The sequence below is a fragment of the Archocentrus centrarchus genome, chromosome 4 (assembly GCF_007364275.1).
Source record: "Archocentrus centrarchus isolate MPI-CPG fArcCen1 chromosome 4, fArcCen1, whole genome shotgun sequence".
Taxonomy (NCBI): Eukaryota; Metazoa; Chordata; class Actinopteri; order Cichliformes; family Cichlidae; genus Archocentrus; species Archocentrus centrarchus.
In genome coordinates, this window is record NC_044349.1 from 3175253 (window position 1) to 3196323 (window position 21071).

The following is a 21071-nucleotide window of genomic DNA, read 5'->3' on the forward strand; positions in this document are numbered from 1 at the left end:
TGTACAGTTTTTCTAATATCAGTTAAAACAAATACTTTTGCTCAGTGATAGGTGGCTTTATTCCCAGATTTGACTTCCGAGTTATTAAAAAGGAAAAAAGAAATTTTTCCTCTCCCCTGTGTATTTGTTGTGATACCAGGTTAACCTGAACTTCCTTAAACTGAATGCATCTTTTGTCCGTTAGAGGACGACACTGAGGCGCGGTGGGGCCGCCCCCGAGCCAGTCCTAGGCAGGCTGTAGTGCCACTGAGCCTGGCAGAGCAGACAGACACAGAGAAGGGCCGGTGGAGGGAGGGAAGGCTGCCTCATGCCGCGGGGCTTTACAGGGACCTGAAAACGAGAAATTAAAATAAAGATCTGCCTGTTTTGGAAGGAGGAATTTTACGAGAACAAAATGCATCGTTTCTGCGCCTGGATGCTGATGGCGACTGTGCAGGTAAATATTTCTAATTTCACAGCGAACGAGCTGCGGTAGGATTTTAGCCGCAGCAGAGCAGAGGGATGCTGGTTACACGAGATAGAGAGGAGCGCTCTGCGCAGCAGGGAGGACAATACACTTAAACTCGGCTCTCATCCGCTTCGTTTGTTCCCATTTCATCACGTCTCTGCTATTCTCACTAAAGATGCGCTCACATTCACGCAGCCTGATGTCAGGAAAATGTTGCTGGTCCTGGTCCCGCTGATAATTTATCACAGGAGCGAAGCGCTCGCTGCGTAACGGTCCGTGTGTTTGATGAAAGCTGCGGGTTCCACCTCGGATGCTGCTGGTGTGAAGACACCGAGTCCAGAACCTCTTTATCATCCGGCTCCCCATCCTCGGTGACAGGCTGCTGCCCGTCGCCCCTTTCCCTGCTTCTCGTTGTGACACTCGTGTCGCTTCCTACTGAAATACCACACTTGACTTTTATTCAGCTCTAATCCAGTTTAGTCTGACTGGATCAGTATCACGTAGCGGTTAATTTTATGTCGGCGAGCGCAAGCCGATCTCCATTTAAAAAAGATGGCAGTTTTATTTGTCCTCTCACGCCCAGGCGTAACGCGCTGGAGCAAGGTTTAAGAGTCGTGTCTGATCCGTGACTCGGTTCAGCAGTGCAGGCTGCATTCATGCCTGTGTCCTCGCTCTGTGCTCTGTAGCAGTTCAGCGTTAAAATGTGGGAATTTTGAGGTGCAGTCATGCTGTTCCGGGCCAACCTTTAATGCTGTTTCTGTATTGTCACTGGGTCTGTGGGAATACTGAGCTTTTGTCAAAGTAGCTCATGTGTTGCAGGAGGAGTCCGTGTGCATGACAGAAAACAGGACATCCAGGGGGGCACAGTCCTCTGATAATATTCAGCCCGATGCCACAAGAAACGCTCTTAACTTTTTAAAGGAGCATGTCAGTGTTTTAACACGTCTTCGATTTACTACAGTTCACAGTACAGTGTTACTACTGCTGACCAGGCGACCCTTTGTTTTAAGAGTAATGGGATTTTTTCAGCCATTTCAGCAGTGATGCTGAAAATCGGCGATTTCACTTAATATATTCAGAAAACTAAAAGGAGCCCATCAGCCTGGAAGATTAAAAAAAAGGAGAAACATTTAAAAATGGTGGCGTGCTTTGAAAATGTTATAGATCGTTTGTATTAAAGCAGCAAAGCTCTGCCACGGGCAAGTCTTCATGTGGGCTGGATGAAGCTCACAGATGCTCCTACAGCAGGATTTAATGAAGGCAAAAAAAAAAAAAAAAAAAAGGAAGTGATCCTTTCTGTGTGGGAAAAAAATCAATAAAGGGGACAGTGCTGTGCCAAAGGGTCAAAGGTCGGGTCCTAAAATAAGCCCATCACCAATGTCTCCCCCTCAAAAAAGCAAGGTCAGCACTCTCTGGGGCTTACCTTCAATCCTCTACAAGCCTTTGATTGGCCTGCCTTTGTTACCACGTAGCTGCAATTTGTAGCAGTTATTAAGGCTTTGATCATCCACCTGAAGGTGCTGCTGCTGTGTGTGGTTGTGATGGGATGTGTGACTATCAGGTGTGATGATAGGGTTAATGATTTAGTGATACGCCACTGCTGAATGTTAACAGGCTCGTGGATGATGCAGTTATTTGTAGATAAAGGCGTTAACAGCATTAGGCAGAACATCATTTCAGTTTGTGCAGATAATGAGCCCCCTGTTCCCCGCAGCCTTTAGTTACACCAGGAGGAAGAAATGTTTGGAAGTTGATTAGGTTTGATTTTATCTGTTGTGTCACAAACGCTATCCATCCTTCTGATAATGCCCCTCTGTGCGCTGACCTTTATCCTGGGGGGGGGGCGTGCTAAATTATTGTCATTGGTGAATCCTGTGCTTTGTGATTATAATGACGCAGATTAATTTTGCTCCGGGCGAAGCTTTAAACACTCGCCTCGCTGAAAACTTTGAAGCGGTAGCGAGCTGTGTATTTAAATATTCTGTGTGAATGGGCTCATAATTGACAAACAAATGAGGTGAAGGAGGAGGACCATAAGTCCAGATGTGTTTGACGTTATGCATTCATCAAGGATAACATTAACATGCCGGGTCACCTCATCGGTAATCAAAGTATAAAGTGTGTTTACATTTTAAGGAACTGTCACATAAACGGGTTTCTGTTCTGTAAGTTGTGCTCGGGGCAGTGACTCACTGACAGCAGGCTGATGCTTTTAGAAGGAAAAAGGCATCGCAGTGGTAGACTTATAGATTTACAGAGACACGAGTCAAATATGCTGAGTGTGTTTACATGGCAGGCATTTCAAATTTTGGATGTTCATACTTGGCAAAAGGGAGTTAGTTGGGTTTCAGTTCAGTCAATCAGCAGACAATAAATCTGAGCCTGTGGTAGTCATTTATTTTGTTTTGTTTTCAGATATTTTATAAAATAAACAAGCAGGCTGTTTAATGGATAGTGAAAATAAGTAATAGTTACAGCTCTTACCGCAGTGTGTCAGTCAGTGCTGGACTCTGTCTTGTGTAGGGGCCAATACTGACAATAAGTAATCAAAGGAAGACAAAAGATATTTGGAACACCAGTTTTTATTAAGTTAATTTGCTGTTTTGATAATATGCATCTGTTTGGTTTGAAAGTGTCAAAATCTGCAGTTCCTTAAGTGACCACTTGAGGCTGGCTCCTAAAGTGAGTCGATCCCCCAGACTTCTATGTTAAAATGGACAATTTAACAGTATTAAAAAGCATTTACAGCCAGTTTGGGTCTTAAATAACTTCCTTCTCCATAATAAATGCACAGTGGTCAGGTTAGTTTTCTTATACCTGGAAGACTTAAACTTACGAGTGTGGCTGCTTTGACCGAAACGTGCTGGCACGGCAGACGTAGTTACGTTTTCACTAATTCAGTCACTAAACTGTTTTTTTGTGGTTTTGGTTTTGGGGCATTTTTTTTTTCTTAAATAACATTGCTTGCTGTATAGTACAGCGGGCAGCACGGTGGCATGGTGTTTAGCACTGTTGTCTCACAGCTAGAAGGTCCTAGGTTTGAATCCGCCTGCGCCCAGACCTCTCTCTCTGTGGAGTTTGCTGTTCTCCCCGTGTCTGGGTGGGATTTCTCCGGTTTCCTCCCGCAGTCCAAAGACATGCAGTTAGTGGGGTTAGGTTAATTGGTGATCCTAAATTGCCCATAGGTGTGAATGACTGTCTGTCTCTCTGTGTTAGCCCTGCGACAGGCTGGTGACCTGTACAGGGTGTATCCCACCTCTCACCCTTTGACAGCTGGAATTGGCTCCAAGCCCCCCCCCCCCCCCCCCCCCCTGCGACCCTGAACAGGATGGAGGGACGGTGTAGTACAGCCTACCAAGAAGTTTGTGCTCCACTCCAATTTTATTTTTGTATTAGTGTGTTACTTGGCACCGGTTAGCGGGCATCTGTGTCTGAGCGTTGTACCCATACAGTTTATGGTGGATTCGGCTTGCTAACGAAGCTTGCTAACGTTTGCTGATATAAATATGGTCACTTCTGGCTTCGATAAATCAACGTGGCAGCAGCCAAAACATTTAGGCTTCAAAGTGCAGAGTTCGGCTATGGCCATCTGTTATATAAAATCTCTGTTCTTGTCTGCAAATATGTTTCATTTGGCACAATTAACCGTCAGTGTCGATGGGATATTTGTCGTGGCATAACCAATATTCCCAGAGCTCGCAGAGTGGTGACTACGGTCAGCGGTTTTTACTTTTCTTTTAATCTGTAATCTGTAAAAACACAATGCTGAATATGGGACCAGATTATGTGTCAGGTTATTAGCTGCTCAAACACTTGTCTCGTTTGTGGACTCCTGCTTTGCTCTTAAATGATCTTCAGCGTCAGAATGAAGTGTTCAGGGTTTTACCTGGTTCCTTTTTTCTTTGTCCTTTTGATCATCACTTCTCTGTCAGTGATGACATAATCTGAACCAGGTGAGATTTACTGTCATCATTTCTAGTCATCAGATCATCCTGCACATAAAGGCGATGAGCTGCATTAACCGATGAGATCCCTGACTCTGATGAAGAGGTCAGGCGGGCGATTGGTCCTTGCTCCACATTTAACAGCATCCTAGCAGTTTGTAGAAGGCCTTAATGATAACAGCGTAGGTGGCAGCATGGCACATGGTGCACTTTAAGTTCTTCATTCCCTTGATGACTGTGCCCAAAATGACAGTGTCATCCACCAGCATGAGAACATAAAGTCATTTCAGAAAACTGTCTCCTCCAGGCTACCGTTACTGGACGCTGGATCCCAGAGAATGAGCTGTGACATGAAGGGCTTAATCAGGAAAGTCTGCGAAAGCAATATGACAAAACAGATCTGCCAAATATCAAATAAGGACTTATTAAGTTTGCATTCATTCATTAATTTGAGTACCTCCTCGTGTATACACTGGTTGCTTTGTGCATGAAAATAGCCATCAGTTCACGATTCTGAAATTATATGAAACAGAGAAAAAGCTTTTTTTTCTTTCACATTTTCTGTCATTTAAAACAAAAAGTTTTTGGTTATTTTACTGAATTGTTGCTGATTACTTTTCTGCTGATAGACTGACAGGTTGATTCAAGGCCAAGGTGATTTTTTTTGTTTTGTTTTTACCTACAAGAAGCGATTTTGTTGCACTGCCAGCAGTAAATACAATAATCATCAACAATCCACACTCAGATTAATCGCACTAAAAAATATGGGATTACATCAGGTTTTTCAAAAGGCCAAAAGCAGCAGGGACAAATCAGTTCTTAAATCTGTTGGTCCTGCATCTTGGAGGATTACATCTGTGACCAGATGGAAGCAGCAGACTAAAGGAGCGAGCGGGATCAGCAACGGTTGATTGGGCCTTCTTTGTGGCTTCGATTTTTCTGCACATTCGAACAAAGTGATCCAAAGCAGCACTTTCATTGGCCCACTACATCAGCATTTCTTTCTTCCATGAAAAGCAAGATCAATTTATAAATCATATTTGAGGACTAAAACTATGCAGCCAAATCATTTAGCAGCATGCACTATGTTACCCCCCCCTCCTTCTGGTTGTTCATTTAGAGCCAAGCGGCAAGCTTCATTTGATTGCTATGTTTAGGCTCCTGGACTTGGCGGCTGTGTTTGTTTTACAACCCAAATAATCACAAAAAGGGAAATTTTGTATTTTTTTTGCAACAAATTTCTCTGTGATTGCATTGACTTGAAGTGTGTGTGCATGCATGTGAGGAGTGGGGAAATCTCAGTATAATATGGTCAGTTACCATCAGATGTTGCACCATTCACGGTATAACCCCAGCACAGTTTCACTGCCGCTCTGCATAATATCAGTTTATGTAGATCATGGTTAGTTTTATAGCTTCTGAAGAGGGACACAATAACAAAACTGTCTGTGTGCTTTATGGTGTGTCCATAATGATGCTGCAATAACACACCTGTGTTTAAGTACCAACGACTAGAATTTTATATTTTTTACTTCTTACTAACGGCTGCAGGTACCAAATACATTTCACTGATCTTAAAGGTGCTGTCACTCACGCATATGTAAAACAAAAGTGGTAACAGGACACGTCCCTGGGGGACACCCAGGAAGAAAAAGTGGCATCAGATGAAACCATTTTGACTTCTGCCTTTTGAGACTTGCCAAGTAAAAAATCAACTGGCCAACATTTCAATACCATCTCAGAGATGTGGCTGCTTAGATGTGAGGCTGGACACAGTTAAAAGCTGAAGAAACCAATGAAAAGCAATTGTGCAAAATTCTTCCCTTCGTCCGTGAGTCAGGACCAGCCAAAGCAGGGCACTCAGGAGTACGCCCATCCTCACTGCCTGCCATAAAAGCAAACTGCAGTGGCTCACATTTTGTTTCAACTGTACCAAAAGCCTGTTTTATATTCTTCTCAAATGAGGCAGCTGCATGACATCAACCTTTCGGCAAAGAAACACAAGACGACAAGGACCTGAGCTAGCTGGTTAGCAGCAACTGAGCTTTCAAAATAGGAGGGAAAGTATCGCCCAGCAGTAAGTGGATCACCGTATCTTATACGGATGAAAAAATAAATGAGCTCCTCTGTCCTGGAATGGCCTCTGGGCCTCTTCCCAGGTTTTTCCCCACTTTACATTTTGCCTGATCTCTAAATGTTACCACTGAAGCCCGTGCAGCAGGAACACAGCATCAGAAACCTGTGTACTTCCTCCTTACTTATTCTTAGGGAACAGATAAAAGCCAGCCCTGCTACCCCCCCCACCCCCAAACCTCTTCCAAATATGTGAGGATGGGCAGCGAGGACATAAGGGTTCAAAGTTTTTGGGTTAAGTGGAAGCAAATCACAGCACCCCTCTTGGCTTTATTACTTTAATCACAGAAGAACCGACGCTAACAGCCTACAACAGATGCTTTTCTACTGCTCTGTGGAGTGCAGGACTGGGAGTGTGCATGTGCGTGTGTGTGTGTGTGTGTGTGTTTGTGTGTGTGTGTGTGTGTGTGGGACAGGAGGGGGGGGTTCGTGTTGGGCCAACGCTCAAACAACAGGAGAGACAAAAGTCTAGACGCTAATTATAATCAAAATTAATTGACCCAGTTGTCTGTTGCTCTTCATAGTGATTAATAATGCTCTATTGGCTTCGGACTGGTGCTGTACTGGATTTTATTTTCGCTCTGACGCACAAGCCTTTCTTTTGTGCCTCCCGAAGCAAGACAGGAAAAACAAACCCTAATAAGTAAATGTGGGAAAATGAGATAATTGGTCTGTGCTAATTGATTCCCTCTTTGCTCTGTTTTTCTATCTTTATATTTATCCTTAACAACTTCTCTGAACCAAATTGGTGTCTGTCATTTTCATGAAAGTCCAACAGATTTATGAGAAAAATGAATTCATGGCGGAAACTCGTTTTAAAAACACTAACTTTTTCCCAGTAAGTTTTGAATGAGGTCAATAATTCTTTCCTTGAGGCCGACAGAATTCAACATCGCATTTGCAAGGTCACGAGGGCAAAAACATGCGATCTAAACTGCAAGCAGATCTTTTCATTCCCTGCTTCTTCTCCCTCTTCAGGTTGCTGCTGTGGGTGGAGAGGCCGAGCAGTCGCCGTCCGGCAAGCAGGGGTCGTTGCCATGCACAAGGGGGTTTACGCAGGAGGAATACATCATCAAAATGGACCCAGAGCTGGCGAAGGGACAGGCTGTCTTCAACGGTCAGTGCTCGCACACAAGCACCCACACACACACACAAAACCTCAGAGCCGGGACAGCTCCAGTAATAATCCCCTGCTGTTGGGTGGGGGGTTGCTTAAGAGTCCTGCTGATATTTGAACCATAATGGAGCTTCAAGAGGACTGACCTTTGCAAAGACTGAGTGTGGATTAGGCTGATATACTGAGCCGATATGGCTCTCCTGTTGAGATTGATGTGTGTGCCCCAGTCTGCGTTAATCTGATTTAAGCATTGTGATGAAACTTGACTGTGACCACAGCATTTAACTTACTTCTGTTGATGTTTTCATGTAAAAGCATCAGTGCATGCTTTGGTCTCCTTCCTCTGGAAGGTCTTGTTGGATAAATGCTGGGGAGGAGGTGGTGGTCTCATTGCTGCTTCAGACAGTTTTGATCTCATCCCAAACACGCAGTTCTGCAGCTTTAAGCCGCAGGAAAAGATTAAGCTAAATAGTGGTTTAAATGTTGGTATTGCTACTTGGGATTTGGTGCTCTCCTGTTGGGAGGGAAACCCCGCTGGCCTCATGCCACCATCTAAACAGAAGGAAGTACAGACCTCCATTTGAGCTGATGAGCAGAGACTTCAGCCAGTTTGTTTCTGTGCTGTACCATGTGAGGCTCCAGTGGGAAAAAGTAAAATGTTTAATCTGTTGTCGCGTCTCAATTTAATATTTACATTGTTAACCCCTTAACTGGCAAGGGCCCGGTGACGGGCCGTTTGTAGTCCCTTTTATATGGCAGGCTAGACCCTCCCATTTTTATTGACACGTCATTCGGCCAATCATGTAACTGGCTGCACCAAATCACCTGACAAAGCTACGTGACGCCCTCTGAGTATTATTGGCTCTGGGAAACCCATTTCTTAACATGATTGGCCGAATGAGGTGTCAGTCAAAATGGGCGGGTCTAGCCTGCCATATAAATGCACTTCATTCGGCCCGCGGACCAGACGCAGCCGATTAATAGGCTATGAAATGGGTTTTTCAGAGCCAATAATGACCAGAAGGCGTTATGTAGTTTTTGTCAGGTGATTTTTTTGCTGCCAGTTAAGGGGTTAAATCTGCTGTCAGTCAAAATAACAGCCACGCCTTGTTGGTTTCAGCAGTAAGGCACAGGTTTCACTACTTTGCAGTTAAGCTGGCATCTTCCATGCAAACTGCAGGCAACCTTGGCAATCTGCTATCAACCAAAGCAATTGGTGGAGCACCCTCTTCGTGACTAGTTTCACCGAGCAACAGCCAACCAGTCAGGGAATGCACTTTTTCCCCTAGCGACCGGAGGTTGATGGGGGTTTTCGACTGGTGTCCTAAGAGAATTGAACCTAACAGAAAGGAAGGAGGCACCGCCTTCTGCTGCTTTTCACTAATTAGGTTTCACAAGTAAATAATGTAGCTTGGTTTAATTCACAAGGAGGCAGAGCCCTAAATTAAAACAGAGATCGTGCTCGCACCGCCGAAATACCAGTGATGGACTCAACCAGCTGCTAAATGCTAAAACAGCTGTCATGGAGTCAGTCGGGGGTTTGAAACAGGGACAGTCAAATGTTAAGAAAAATAATGTTATTTCTTTCATTGAATGTTATTTTGTGTGGTTTTTAAGGTAGAAAATAATAGGCGGTTCTTTTGCAAACAGCAGCATGCCGTTCATTTATCCTCTAACCTGAGATCCTACCTCTGTTTTTCAATTCCAGAATATACCCGCAGACCTTTAAAAAACATGCCATATAAGTCAACCGTACTCTGCAGCAATACATAAAGAAAGCAGAATAAATGAGCATGCTGTTCATCTGTGCTGTGTGTGGCAGAGCGGTTGGAGAGATCTGTATTGACTGAGCCCCGGGGTATCAGCAGCAGCAGGTTGATCAATAAGCAGAGGATCGTAGCAGCAGGGGTGTGAAACTGGAGTGTGTGGGGGGTTCTATGAGTGTCATGTAGCTGGTTTGCATGTATCTTTATTTTCTTTCCAGCTAAATGCTTTTTTAATGGGTCTCTGAGTCCTTTTCCCATTTTCTTAACCTCCCCGCACTGGTTTGAGCAGAAAATGAAAGAAAAGCACGCTACGACTGCTTTGGGTATGGTTTAAATCATGTTCCGCTGCATTCGAGGTCAATCAATAATCAGTCTCAAGCGTGTTCTATGCTGGCATGTTTCTCTGGGAGAAATGCTCATCTCCACACAAACGTCTTGGCAGCCGGCTGTCTCAGTGCATACAGGAAGTGCTAAGACCGTTCGATACCTGTAAATTAGCACGTCAGTGCGGTGAGAACTGTAAGAATTGTGTTACTAGACTCATGGCAGATATAGTTTAGCTTCATTCCACACTGATGAGGGTGGTGTCTGAGCGAAGAGTGGGAGGTGACCAGTTTGAATCTGTGGCCTGTAAAAATGTCGTCAGGCTTTGTCCTGCAGAGATGCTCTTCAGTTTGAGAGAAAAAAAAAACATGGACGGTGCAGCACACACTGTGAAAGTAGGAAACAGCTCAGAGAGAGACTTTCCTCTGCTGGAAATAAATCAGGATCCGTTGTGTTATAGCGCTTCTATTCTGAAACAGAGCAGAGCAGCCAAGCAGGCCTTTCAAACAACATCCAAGTAGCAGGCAAAAGCCCAACAACAATAACGCAGTTCTGAGATGGTGTGTGTGTGTGTATGTGTGAGAGTGGGAATGTGTGAGCGAGTGTGTGATCACATGTTTGTGTGCTTCAGTGGACATGTGTGGGCTCTGTGAAGTGTAACAAGGAAAGAGTGACTGAAGCTGACAGAGCCGTTGCAGAAACAAGAGGAGTGCACGTTTCGATGTGTGCGCCCGTGAAGATGTGCAGGTGGGGGGGGGGGGGGGGGGGGTCATGAGGCAGATCGCAAGCCTGTGCTGTTTAGACAGTGAAACAAACACTAATTGCTGCTTCGTGTGCAGCGGTCGGTGGAAAGATTAAGAGAAAAAAGTGTTTCTTTCATATAAACTCTAAAAATAAATTGAGGAAATAAAACTATAAATATGCTGTGGTGTGATGATGTTAACTTTCCAATCCTGCTGTAATATTGCTTTTTTCACTTCTCATATTTATGTTAGGTCAGTGACTTTTTCTTCAGTCAGACATTCTTTATAGTCAGTCCTTCATACTGGAGCTAGTCTTGCTCGCCCCGGAACTCTACTGCCAGTGTTTGCTGATAAAAATCGTAGGAGCTGCTTTCTCCAACTGGCCTCTAGTAAGGTTTATCTGGTTTATCAGTACTTATTTAAACCAGTCTTTAGGTTGGACCTAAGCCTTAAATTTGGTAGGTGCAACTGAAATAGTCTCAACTACACTGGTCTTAGCGCTGCAGATGTGTTGGTGATTTTTTTTTACATTCTGCTTTGCACCAATTTTACAATTTTTTCCAAGTCAAATCCTCTCAGTCAGCTCCTCGTACCTGCATACTGTGTGACCAGCAGATTGCTTCTCTCCGTACCATGAAAAAAATCTGCTTGTTGTAAAGTCAACACATTATGCGCAACATTGCTACAATTTTGCTCAGTCTCAGTAGAGTCCAAATAGGATACTGTAACAACCTCTTGACAAGGGAAAATCTGCGTTTGCCCAGTGATTTTATTTAAAATTTTTTAGTTTATTGCTGTCGGGGACCGATTACAAGTAACTGCAGCAACCAACTGGTTGGCCAGATGTTGAGCAGCAACCAACACCCTCAACCTCTGGGTGACAATTTCAATTGCAAGGCAGTTGCACGGGTTGCCTGGTGGGTGACAACCTGTCTCCAACAATTATTTTCTAATGCAGTTATTTTTATGGTATTAGATACTTGTGTTTGTGTTTCTAATGTTGATAGACACATTGAGTTGAAAAGCTTTTAATGTGCTAAACATGTCAGAAACATAGACAGTGTTTAAGTACTCTGTTAATGGAAGGTCAATTATTAATTGAAGATAATAGAATTTACATTTTGTTGTTTGTCAAAATTAAAAAGTATTTTTTAGTTTTCTACCTTAATTACTAAAAGATGTGAATACAATATTTGGACCATTTTGGTTTGTTGCAGGATATGAGGCACCCGCTGAGCTGTTTGCAGGGCATCTTTGCTGGGTAAAAACTGATGGCTCTGGGTGCTTTTAATTATTTAATTGGAGCAGAGGAAGACTGAATGATTAATGAGAGGATGGCGAGAGACATAATAATAAAGAGGCAGACTGATCAAGCGTCTGAGGACGGTTGGCAAGAAAAGGAGGTTAGAGGTGAAGCTCAAAAGCAGAGATTTGGTCAGATAACACGGAGCGGGAAGAGTTCCTCGATCATCTAACTGCAGCTGTGCCCGTAGTTAGATGTTTATATGTATTCAGTTTTCAATTTCAGGATATCAATTATTTATTTAATTTAATGTGAAAAACGTTTAAGCCTGGATATTTTTTCTTGTGTCGGCTGTTTTGGATTTTAAAAAGTTTAGCCATGTTTTTGTGTGACTGCTTGCGTTAACATTCACAGTGGGAGAAGTTTAGCTCAGAAAATGTTTGTCGTATTTCACATGACAGATGGCCCGGTTTTGAAAGAATAAAAGGCTTCTGGTCATACTGACGAATACGTGATTAACAATGGATCTAAAACAATCTAAAAACAATATTTCAATCACTTACAGGAAACGGGTTTCAGTGGAAAAGAAACAAAAATAAGTGGGTTTGTGTAAAGTTGATTCAGCTGCTTCCAGAGCAGTGTGTGAGTCAGTGGGCTGTGTGTGTGTGTGTGTGTGTGTGTAATGACTATCTGCAAAGAAATACATGTGGTTTGGTTTGGGTTTAAAGCCATGATGGAGATGTGTGGGTACTCTTCCTGTTTGCCATCCTGTGCATGTGTTTGTGTGTGTGTTATATTTCCCTATATGTGCATATGTGTGTGTGTGTGTGTGTGTGTGTGTGTGTGTGTGTGTGTGTGTGTGTGTGTGTGTGTGTGTGTGTGTGTGTGTGTGTGTGTAACCGCCACTGCTTGCTTATGCTGTGTTTGCATGGGTGAATCAGGATGAGATCAGTGACTGTCCAGTACTTCCTGTGAAGTCCAGCAGGGCTGACTGCCTTGACCTTCCTATTTTCTCAACCTTCCTTCCTATTAAGGGAATGAGTCGTAGTCAGCGATGCCGCCTCATATAGCCAGCTGCTAGTCAACACTGCTATACACAGTTGTGGAAACCCCCATCCCATGATCCAGCAAGCACTGAGCACATTCGACTCCCACCGTCCTCCCTCTCTTTCGCATCTCTTTTGCTTTCTTTTCCTGTATTTTTTATTTCCTCTTGTCATGCAGGGAATTGCCCTACTTTATTCCTGCCTCATATATCACTGTCTCCCCTCATAGATGGATTTGGGAATGGTGTTCAAGATTTAAAGTGAAAGCTCCCCCGTTCTCTTTCTCTGAATCCATCCCACTCCTCTTTTTTCCTATCATTTGATGCCTGATCCTGGCATTGTTTTTCCTCTAAGGAGCTTGTTAGCGTCTTAGCAGAGGGATGTGCTTTGCCTTTACTTCTGTATCTCATGTAATCTACTGTTTGTTACTCAAAGGGGTTTTTTTGTTGTTGTTGAAATGACTCAGTTTGGACCACTCTGAGTTAAAAGTGAATAGTTTCATTTTTAGTTGGACTCATGGATGTTAGACCACAGTGTGGTCGACCATGTCAGTAGCACTTTCATATAGCTTGTGACTCATGCTGCCCACCACCAATGGATCTTTTATTGCGACAGAACTGTTATTGATCATAAAGCTGTACGTTGTTTTGATGCCTACAAAATCCTAAAAAAGGAAGACTTACACAGATGATGACCTCAGTGGAATTATATGTATATATAAGTGTTAATCGTTATTATTGTGAGACCATCTCCTGATGGTCTCAGTGTAAAAGCAGAGAGTTAAACTGGTAAATGTGTAAAAAAAAAAGGGGGGGGGGGGCTGACATGGAGGTGGGAGGCTTCTGTCAGAACCAATGAGGAGCTCTGGTCATTTATTTTTTGCTGCCAGTGGTCAACGAGGAGGGAGGAAGGCAGCTTCTGTCACAGCCAATCAGAGTTTCATTCATGTTCTCAGTGGCTAAAACCAATCTGTCCTCTTCCATCATCATCTTCATCATCAGTGAGAAACACCTACGCTCAGGGAGCAGAAACCCGTGAACCATAAACAGCATAAAGCCGCAAGTTCACCTGGTTTGCATCTGAACGTGATGCAACTGCTCACGGAGGCTTTTCAGACATTCAGGCTTGAAATGTTACCACAGACCTTCAAGGCAAAGACAGCAGGTTACAAAGCACGAAACAAGGTTCACTGAAATAAAAAAATACTGACAGAATAAACAGGCCCTGTCTCCACCTCCATGCCAGTGTTGACTTTTTAAAAATATAAGCAAAACCAAAATTTGAAGGAGCTACGCTGAATTACCTAAAAATTATAGATCCTTAAAGCGTATTAAATTATGTTAAAATCAGGAAGGATGGGTCTTACATGGTTTTAGTCACATCAGTGCACAATGCTGTTAATTGGACCCCCTCTGTGCAATTGTACCATTACGGTTATGCCCTACAGTTCAACTATCTTCCATCCATCCATTTTCTTCCACTTACCCAGTTCAGGGTTGTGGGGGTGCTGGAGCCGATCCCAGCTATCCCACGGGGGAGCACACCCTGGACAGGTCTCCAGTCTGTCACAGGGCTAACACATAGAGACAGACAAACATTTAGGCTCACTTTTAAAACTGTGATCAATTTAGAGTCACCAGTTAACCCAACATGCATGCTTTTAGACTATGGGAGGAAGCCGGAGTACCCGGAGAGAACCCACACAGACACAGGGAAAACATGCAAACTACTCCACACAGAAATCCACCAGCCGGCTGTGGAATTTGAATCCTGATCCTTCCTCCTGTGAGGGAGGTAGTGAGGTAGTACTAAACACCATACCACCACACTGTGTTCAACTAATCTGTTGTATGTTTAAAAGCAGTTGATGGTAACAGTAGACTAGTAAAATAATATTAGCTAACTTAATAGTTGATACAGTACATAAAACCCAAATTTGAGGCACAGACTTTTTGATGAGTACTTCTTTTCCAAGTTTGGTCTAAATTTGAGGTATAACAGTTTAAATGTTTCCTTCCTTATACCTGCAGGCACCTTGAAACCAGCTGCAGCACCAGAGTCTGATCTAGGTCTCGAGGTCGGTCTCAGTGTGTCCTTTTGTTATCCACAATTTTGAATTGGCTTGACCTAGATTTTTTTTTTTTTCCTTTTTCCTGTTGATGGCTGCTCTGCTGTCAGTCAGCTGTTAGGTTCCCACAGAGATGCACTGTGTAACTATGAAAGTGCACTGACTCCAGTTTCACATTGGTGTCCTCCAGCACTCTGTCCTGGGATAAAGACCAAGCGCTCAACTGATATTATCTAGACTGAAAACAGGGACCTCTTTTTAAAAAATAGTGAGCTGCCTAATTTAAAGCCTCATAAAATTAATCTTAAAATCCTAGTGGTATGACTGGACACAGGGTTGTACTGGACCTCTTGTTATGACCTTAATACTAAAAATCTAAACGCAATCAAGCATCAGTGACACGATAAGTTTGTGAATGACGTGGTATTTACTGTAGCAACTTGAATATGTTTTGCTTTATTACAGAAACAAATAGTACACTGTAATTACTGTAATATCTTTAACACAAGTCTGTGTATTTCTTCCTGTGGCGTCCAAGTTGGACCACTGGAATGCAGAGGCTGTAATTATAACCCAGCAGCCAGGAAACACTGACACACCAGTCTGAAAGGAACACATCCACAGGGTACACGACTGTCCTATCATTTAGTTACTACTAAAATCTGAAGAAGCTCATGGACAGGGAGACGTGGTGAAATACAGCATGAACATGGGAGTGTGTGTGTGTGTGTGTGTGTGTGTGCGTGTGTTAGAGCTGGAGGAGCTACTGTGCAACTTTCAGAGTTGTTAGTTTGTATCTAATTTTCTAACATGTCAAATTAACTGAGACGTTAGCAGGAGTGTACAAATAAACCCTTAAACAACATTTTAACTTTGCCCACCTGAAGTTGGAAAACCTTTTGGGAATAATTTGCCTCCACAGAAATCTGTGAAGCTTGCGTGGAGCTGTGCGGGTGTGTTCAGACTGAATTCATGTCTAAGTGCATGTAGTTACTTTCCTTTTTCCCAGCTAAAACCTGACAGTCTGTTAGTTTTCTTCATCCTCATCTGCCTCCATCTGTGCCTATCCTGGGCAACACATTGGATCTCTTCTAGTGTCAGATCCATCTAATTCAACTCGGCAGTCACTGCCGTGCTGTCTCGGGCTGACCTGGTTTCTGTTTTCCAGGTTGTGTCCATTTTAAGGTGATCTTCGGTGAGCAGTTCTAGTCCATTCTAGACACGATCCTGTTCTCTTGAACCCTGCTCTGTCTCATTGTTTTTTTTTAGCAGACTTCTTCATTTGAGATCTTTTTTTTTTGACTGGATGATGTGGAAAATTTTCTGATTCAGGATCAGGATTCTGAGTCTTACAAATGCTGCTGAATGATGGGGTGTACAGAAAAGGATTCAAGTAAACGGCTCTTTCTTTGTAACTTTCTGACTCTCCAAAAACAAACAAGTACTGGCACTTTTATGGCATGCATGTGTTGTTCAGTGTATGGGAATAACCCTGGAGGTGCCAGCGTTAGTGATGTAACAGGAGATGTGCAGCGCTGCATGTGTGACATGTATGTGAGTCACATGTTTTATCAGAGACATCTGAGTCCGCTGCATCTCTTGAACTTTTTTCCACATGGGACTAAACCCCATCTGTGACATGACAAATGGGTGCAATAACAGATTTCCTTGTATTACTTTTTCTCTCAAGTTGCATGTTTGGTAAAAGCAGATTACTGTGTTCACTCTGCTTTTCTGATCCTGTTCATCATGACTCACACAAAAATGCTCAGAAGTCCAACAGAGACAGTTCCGAGCCACAGACTAACCACACAGTGTACACAGAGGGAGGCCCACTTTCTCCAGAACTTGCTTTGTGTGTGTTAATGTGGAGGAGGAGGAGGAGATTCGGGGTCTGGTTCTCATACTAAAGTTTGTATGTCGGACTGACAAAACCCAGACATCGAAACTCCCAGCTCCACAGATATGGCTGGAATGTGTGCACTGTGTGGGTGTACGATTACTTTTACAAATATCTATGTGAGGACCGGTTGGAGTTCAGACCACGGATGGGATATGTTGGCCGGTTCGTTCTCATACTTTTTTAAAGGGCAGCTGGGGTTAGGCACTTAGTTGTGATGGTAAAGTCTAGTATAATAGGGGCTCTGAATGCATTATCTAAAAAAATGTCCTCACAGAGATAGCCATGTGTGTTTGTGTGTGTATATGTGTGTGTGTGTACTCCCACGGGTGCTCTTCCAGTTGTGGTTGTTCATGTTCAACTAATTCCTGTCCTCCCATTTGTCTTTCTCTGCTTCCTTCCCATCTCCCTCTCCATCTCTGTCTTGCAGCCATTTTCTGTTAAATAAATGATGGCTGCATGCCTGACCTCACATCTGACTAATGAGTGCATGTGTGTGTGTATACGTGTGCGTGATGGGGGCTGTGAAAGCTCGGCTGTGTGTATTTCTGAGTGGTGGAGTTCGGGTTGTGCGGATACTTCAGTCCTAGTGTAGCGGGAGAATGCTGTTAATCTATTTGATGTTCTGTATTTGTAGGAAAGATTTGTGTCCACAGCTTAAACAGATACTGATGGAATTAGAGTAGAACTTCGGAACACTGTTGCTGACTGATGAGCAGTGTAGCTTTTGAATGAATATAGGGATCAGCAGTGTGCAGACAAAACCACTGATAATCAACCTCAGCTGTCAACATTATACCTCCTTAACATCAACAGGATCTGCATTTCTAACCTGGTTATGGTAGCACACCAGCCTTTGCCATCTTTAAAATCAAAACAGCGTGGATGAAATCCTCCCTCACTGCAGGAAATACTGAATTTTAGATTTTAGGGATGCACCGGTTGTAGGATGATACCATACTGATGTTTAACATAATGCTGAAATATCATTACTGGAATCTCAGTCAGAGAACTCGTGTTTGAAAAACTGATATAGTAGAAGAATGTAGCGTGTAGGTTCTTCACTCCCCTGCAGGTGGATTCTGGAGTGAAGGAGAAGTTGAAACAGCAATGCAAACACACTGAAGTGTCACGGGGAGCGATGGGTCATTAGGTGAAATTGGCTACATAGTAGCTACTGCACCAAAAACAGCCTTGTTATTGCTCTGATTGCTAGTCGATTGTCATGGTTGATGGCTGGAGATTAGCAGTTGATTTCTCAGCAACCTCCAGCAACCACTGGAGGTGGTTGGGGACTGGTTGGGGACTGGTTGGGGAATGCTCTTTTCTCTCACTATCACTGTTTGCCAAGCAGTTGCCAGCTGTTCTCTAGGCCTGTGTGAATGTGGCCTTATATGCCTGAACTCACTCACAGGATTCTGTCTATTTTTGAGGTTGCTATTATTTATTTCACTTAAAGTAAACAAATAATTTTTCTTCATAAATATCCAACCTGAGGCCCGGAGGATTGTAAGTAGTACACTGCTGGAAACCTTGACCACTGGAATCAGCCATGTGTAGATGACCTGATGCACTAATATCAGCTGGTCCAATTTTAAGGTTCAGTTGATACATCAGTTGAATGGGTGTGTGAACACCCAGTGAGTGCATGTTGCGAGCTTTCAGAGCTTAAAGAAAATGCGAAGCTGTCACCGTGTGATGTTCTTTTAGGGTCTTCATTAGTTTCATGACATCTCAGACTGCAGTGTCATTTTTTTATTTAGAAATAGTAGCTTAAGAAAAACCCCAGAAAAAGTGGCTCAAGGTTGCCTGCATTTTCTTTTTCCTGCAGCTTTTAACAGATTCTCATGGTCTTCATCAGCAACTGGAGTTTGCTCATTAAGCAACTAAAAAAAAACCCGAGTAGACCCTTGTTCACTAAGGACTGTTAGATGCATTTGCCAGCCAATTAATATCTAGAGTACACGGAATAATTAGTGTGACACGAACATCATTAGAGTCTTAAAGGAACTGCTGCATTTTGCTGCCTTTTTCTCTCTTATGAAGAACGTGACGCTTCTTCCTTGGAAAGCCTAACCCTCCGTGTGTGTAACACACTGGCACTGAGAAAACACACACTGTTCAGTGCTCCATTGACTCTGCCAACACTTCCCATCACAGCCCAGCGCTGTTTACAGTTCTGCTACATCGCATCTTGACACCAGAAATTTCAGGTGATGCCCAGCAGCAGTTATCACTGTCTAAACAGGTTTTCCTGGTTGTGAGATAAAGATCTTAGACAGACTCACATATGCATTAGACTGCAGCCAACAAAGCACATCACACAGACCGCACAGTTTTTTTTTTTAATCATGTAGCCCCTTAACTGGCAAGGGCCCGGTGACGGGCCGTTTGTAGTCCCTTTTATATGGCAGGCTAGACCCTCCCATTTTTATTGACACGTCATTCGGCCAATCATGTAACTGGCTGCACCAAATCACCTGACAAAGCTACGTGACGCCCTCTGAGTATTATTGGCTCTGGGAAACCCATTTCTTAACATGATTGGCCGAATGAGGTGTCAGTCAAAATGGGCGGGTCTAGCCTGCCATATAAATGCACTTCATTCGGCCGGCGGACCAGACGCAGCCGATTAATAGGCTATGAAATGGGTTGTTCAGAGCCAATAATAACCAGAGGGTGTTATGTAGTTTTTGTCAGGTGATTTTTTTGCTGCCAGTTAAGGGGTTAATTAGTTGCAGTGGTTCCTGGTGTTCTTTTTTGGAGCTGACTTCATTAGTTGTTAATCTTTGCAACAGCTATGACAGTGATTCGATTTTCCTTTTAAGACATTTTTCAAACAAAAAGGCTAAAAATCCTGTGGCTTCTTAATTCCTGCTCCCTCTGTTTCATAAAGAGTAACTGAATATCTCTGGGTTTTAGTTGGCAAAGAAAAACAAGCTTTCTGATCACCTAAAGCTTTGACAATATTGTGGGAAGCAATTTTCATTATTTGACTTGTCGGCTCTATTAATCTGTAATGAGGTGTTTCTGACTGGTGTACCTCAAGCATACAAATGGAAACCGATGAGGTTTTGTGGAGATTCATACATTGGTCCTCACTCTGATCCTCGGGGGAGGCTCGGGACTGAGTACAGGGTCCAGATCAGCACAATTACAGAGGCAATCCCAATCAGAACTATGTGTCTGCTGCAGGCTACACTTACCAATTATCTTCTTATCTCTCACTCTGCCCATTGTTCTCTTGATTATTTGATTAATTATTCAGTCAATTAAATGGCAAAGAATATTAAAACTCATCCTTCACTATTTTCTCAGAGTCTCAGATATCTTGAGGTGTCACACCAACCCTGCAGAGTTGTTCGAAACACTGTAACAAATTTCCCTGTTAAATTACATTAAACTACTTTCAGCTACATTTGCTAGCTTAAATAGCCTCATTGACTGCCCAGTAGCCAGTCCAACTATTGGATTGGTGGATATCTAGTATTCACCTTATAACTGTATGAGGTTACAAACAGGGGACAAACTGAGTGCTTTCTGAGGTCTGGATGTGTTCACAGGTCCGTCTCTGTAAGGTGACTGACAGCTGCTGGGTCTGTCTGAGCCTGCTGGCCTCTGGGCTCATAATACCATTTACCCATGTGCGTGTAATGCTTTGTGAGCTCTCGTGTAAACCCAAGAGACTGCTGCTCACTGTCTCCCTGTGTTTGTATGTGTGTCACTGAGCACAAGTGAATGTGTTTCTGTCTAATAGTGGGATAATGTAATCAGTAGAATCTGTCGCGGTCTATTAGGAGTCTGCTGCCATCATTCCAGTCATTGTCCTACTGTAAAAACACATCATCAAGCTGCCCCACCCCTGTATACACACACACACACACACACACACAGACATCCCCACTCACAGATGAACTCTACATAATGAGATGAAGTAGGTTATGAACATGTGTGTAGGATGAAACATCAGCAGTGTTTTGCATACACAGAGCGTTGCTAAAGTACATTGACCAACGTCCAAGTATATATTGTTTTATTCTGTAAAGTGTCCTTGGGTGTTTGAAAGGTGCTTACAAATAAAATGTATTAATAATAATAATAATAATAATAATAATAATAATAATAATAATAATATTATTATTACTAGTTTCTGAGACAGCGTAATCCATTTAGCACTGAACAATCCTCTCACTTTTATTTTGAAAGTTCTGCTGCTGCTATGTAGCTTTTATTCTGTTATTTATTATCACACAGTGTATGTGGTATTATTTATTCATTTACATAAGAAATTAATGGAACACCTCTTTTCACTCGTGTGTGCACACATGCATGCGCTGCT

The 21071-nt window shown here is 43.0% G+C and overlaps 1 protein-coding gene across 1 annotated transcript in view; it reads left to right on the top strand.

The window, feature by feature from the left end:
- The first annotated feature begins 271 nt into the window (after positions 1-271).
- Positions 272-21071, top strand: part of LOC115778616 (cadherin-2-like) — a 94051-nt gene continuing 73251 nt past the window's right edge. The window contains exons 1-2 of the mRNA XM_030726762.1: positions 272-436; positions 7504-7642. Of these exons, the coding sequence (XP_030582622.1) occupies positions 395-436; positions 7504-7642 (181 nt within the window). The 5' untranslated portion in view covers positions 272-394. The remainder of the gene's footprint in view (positions 437-7503; positions 7643-21071) is intronic.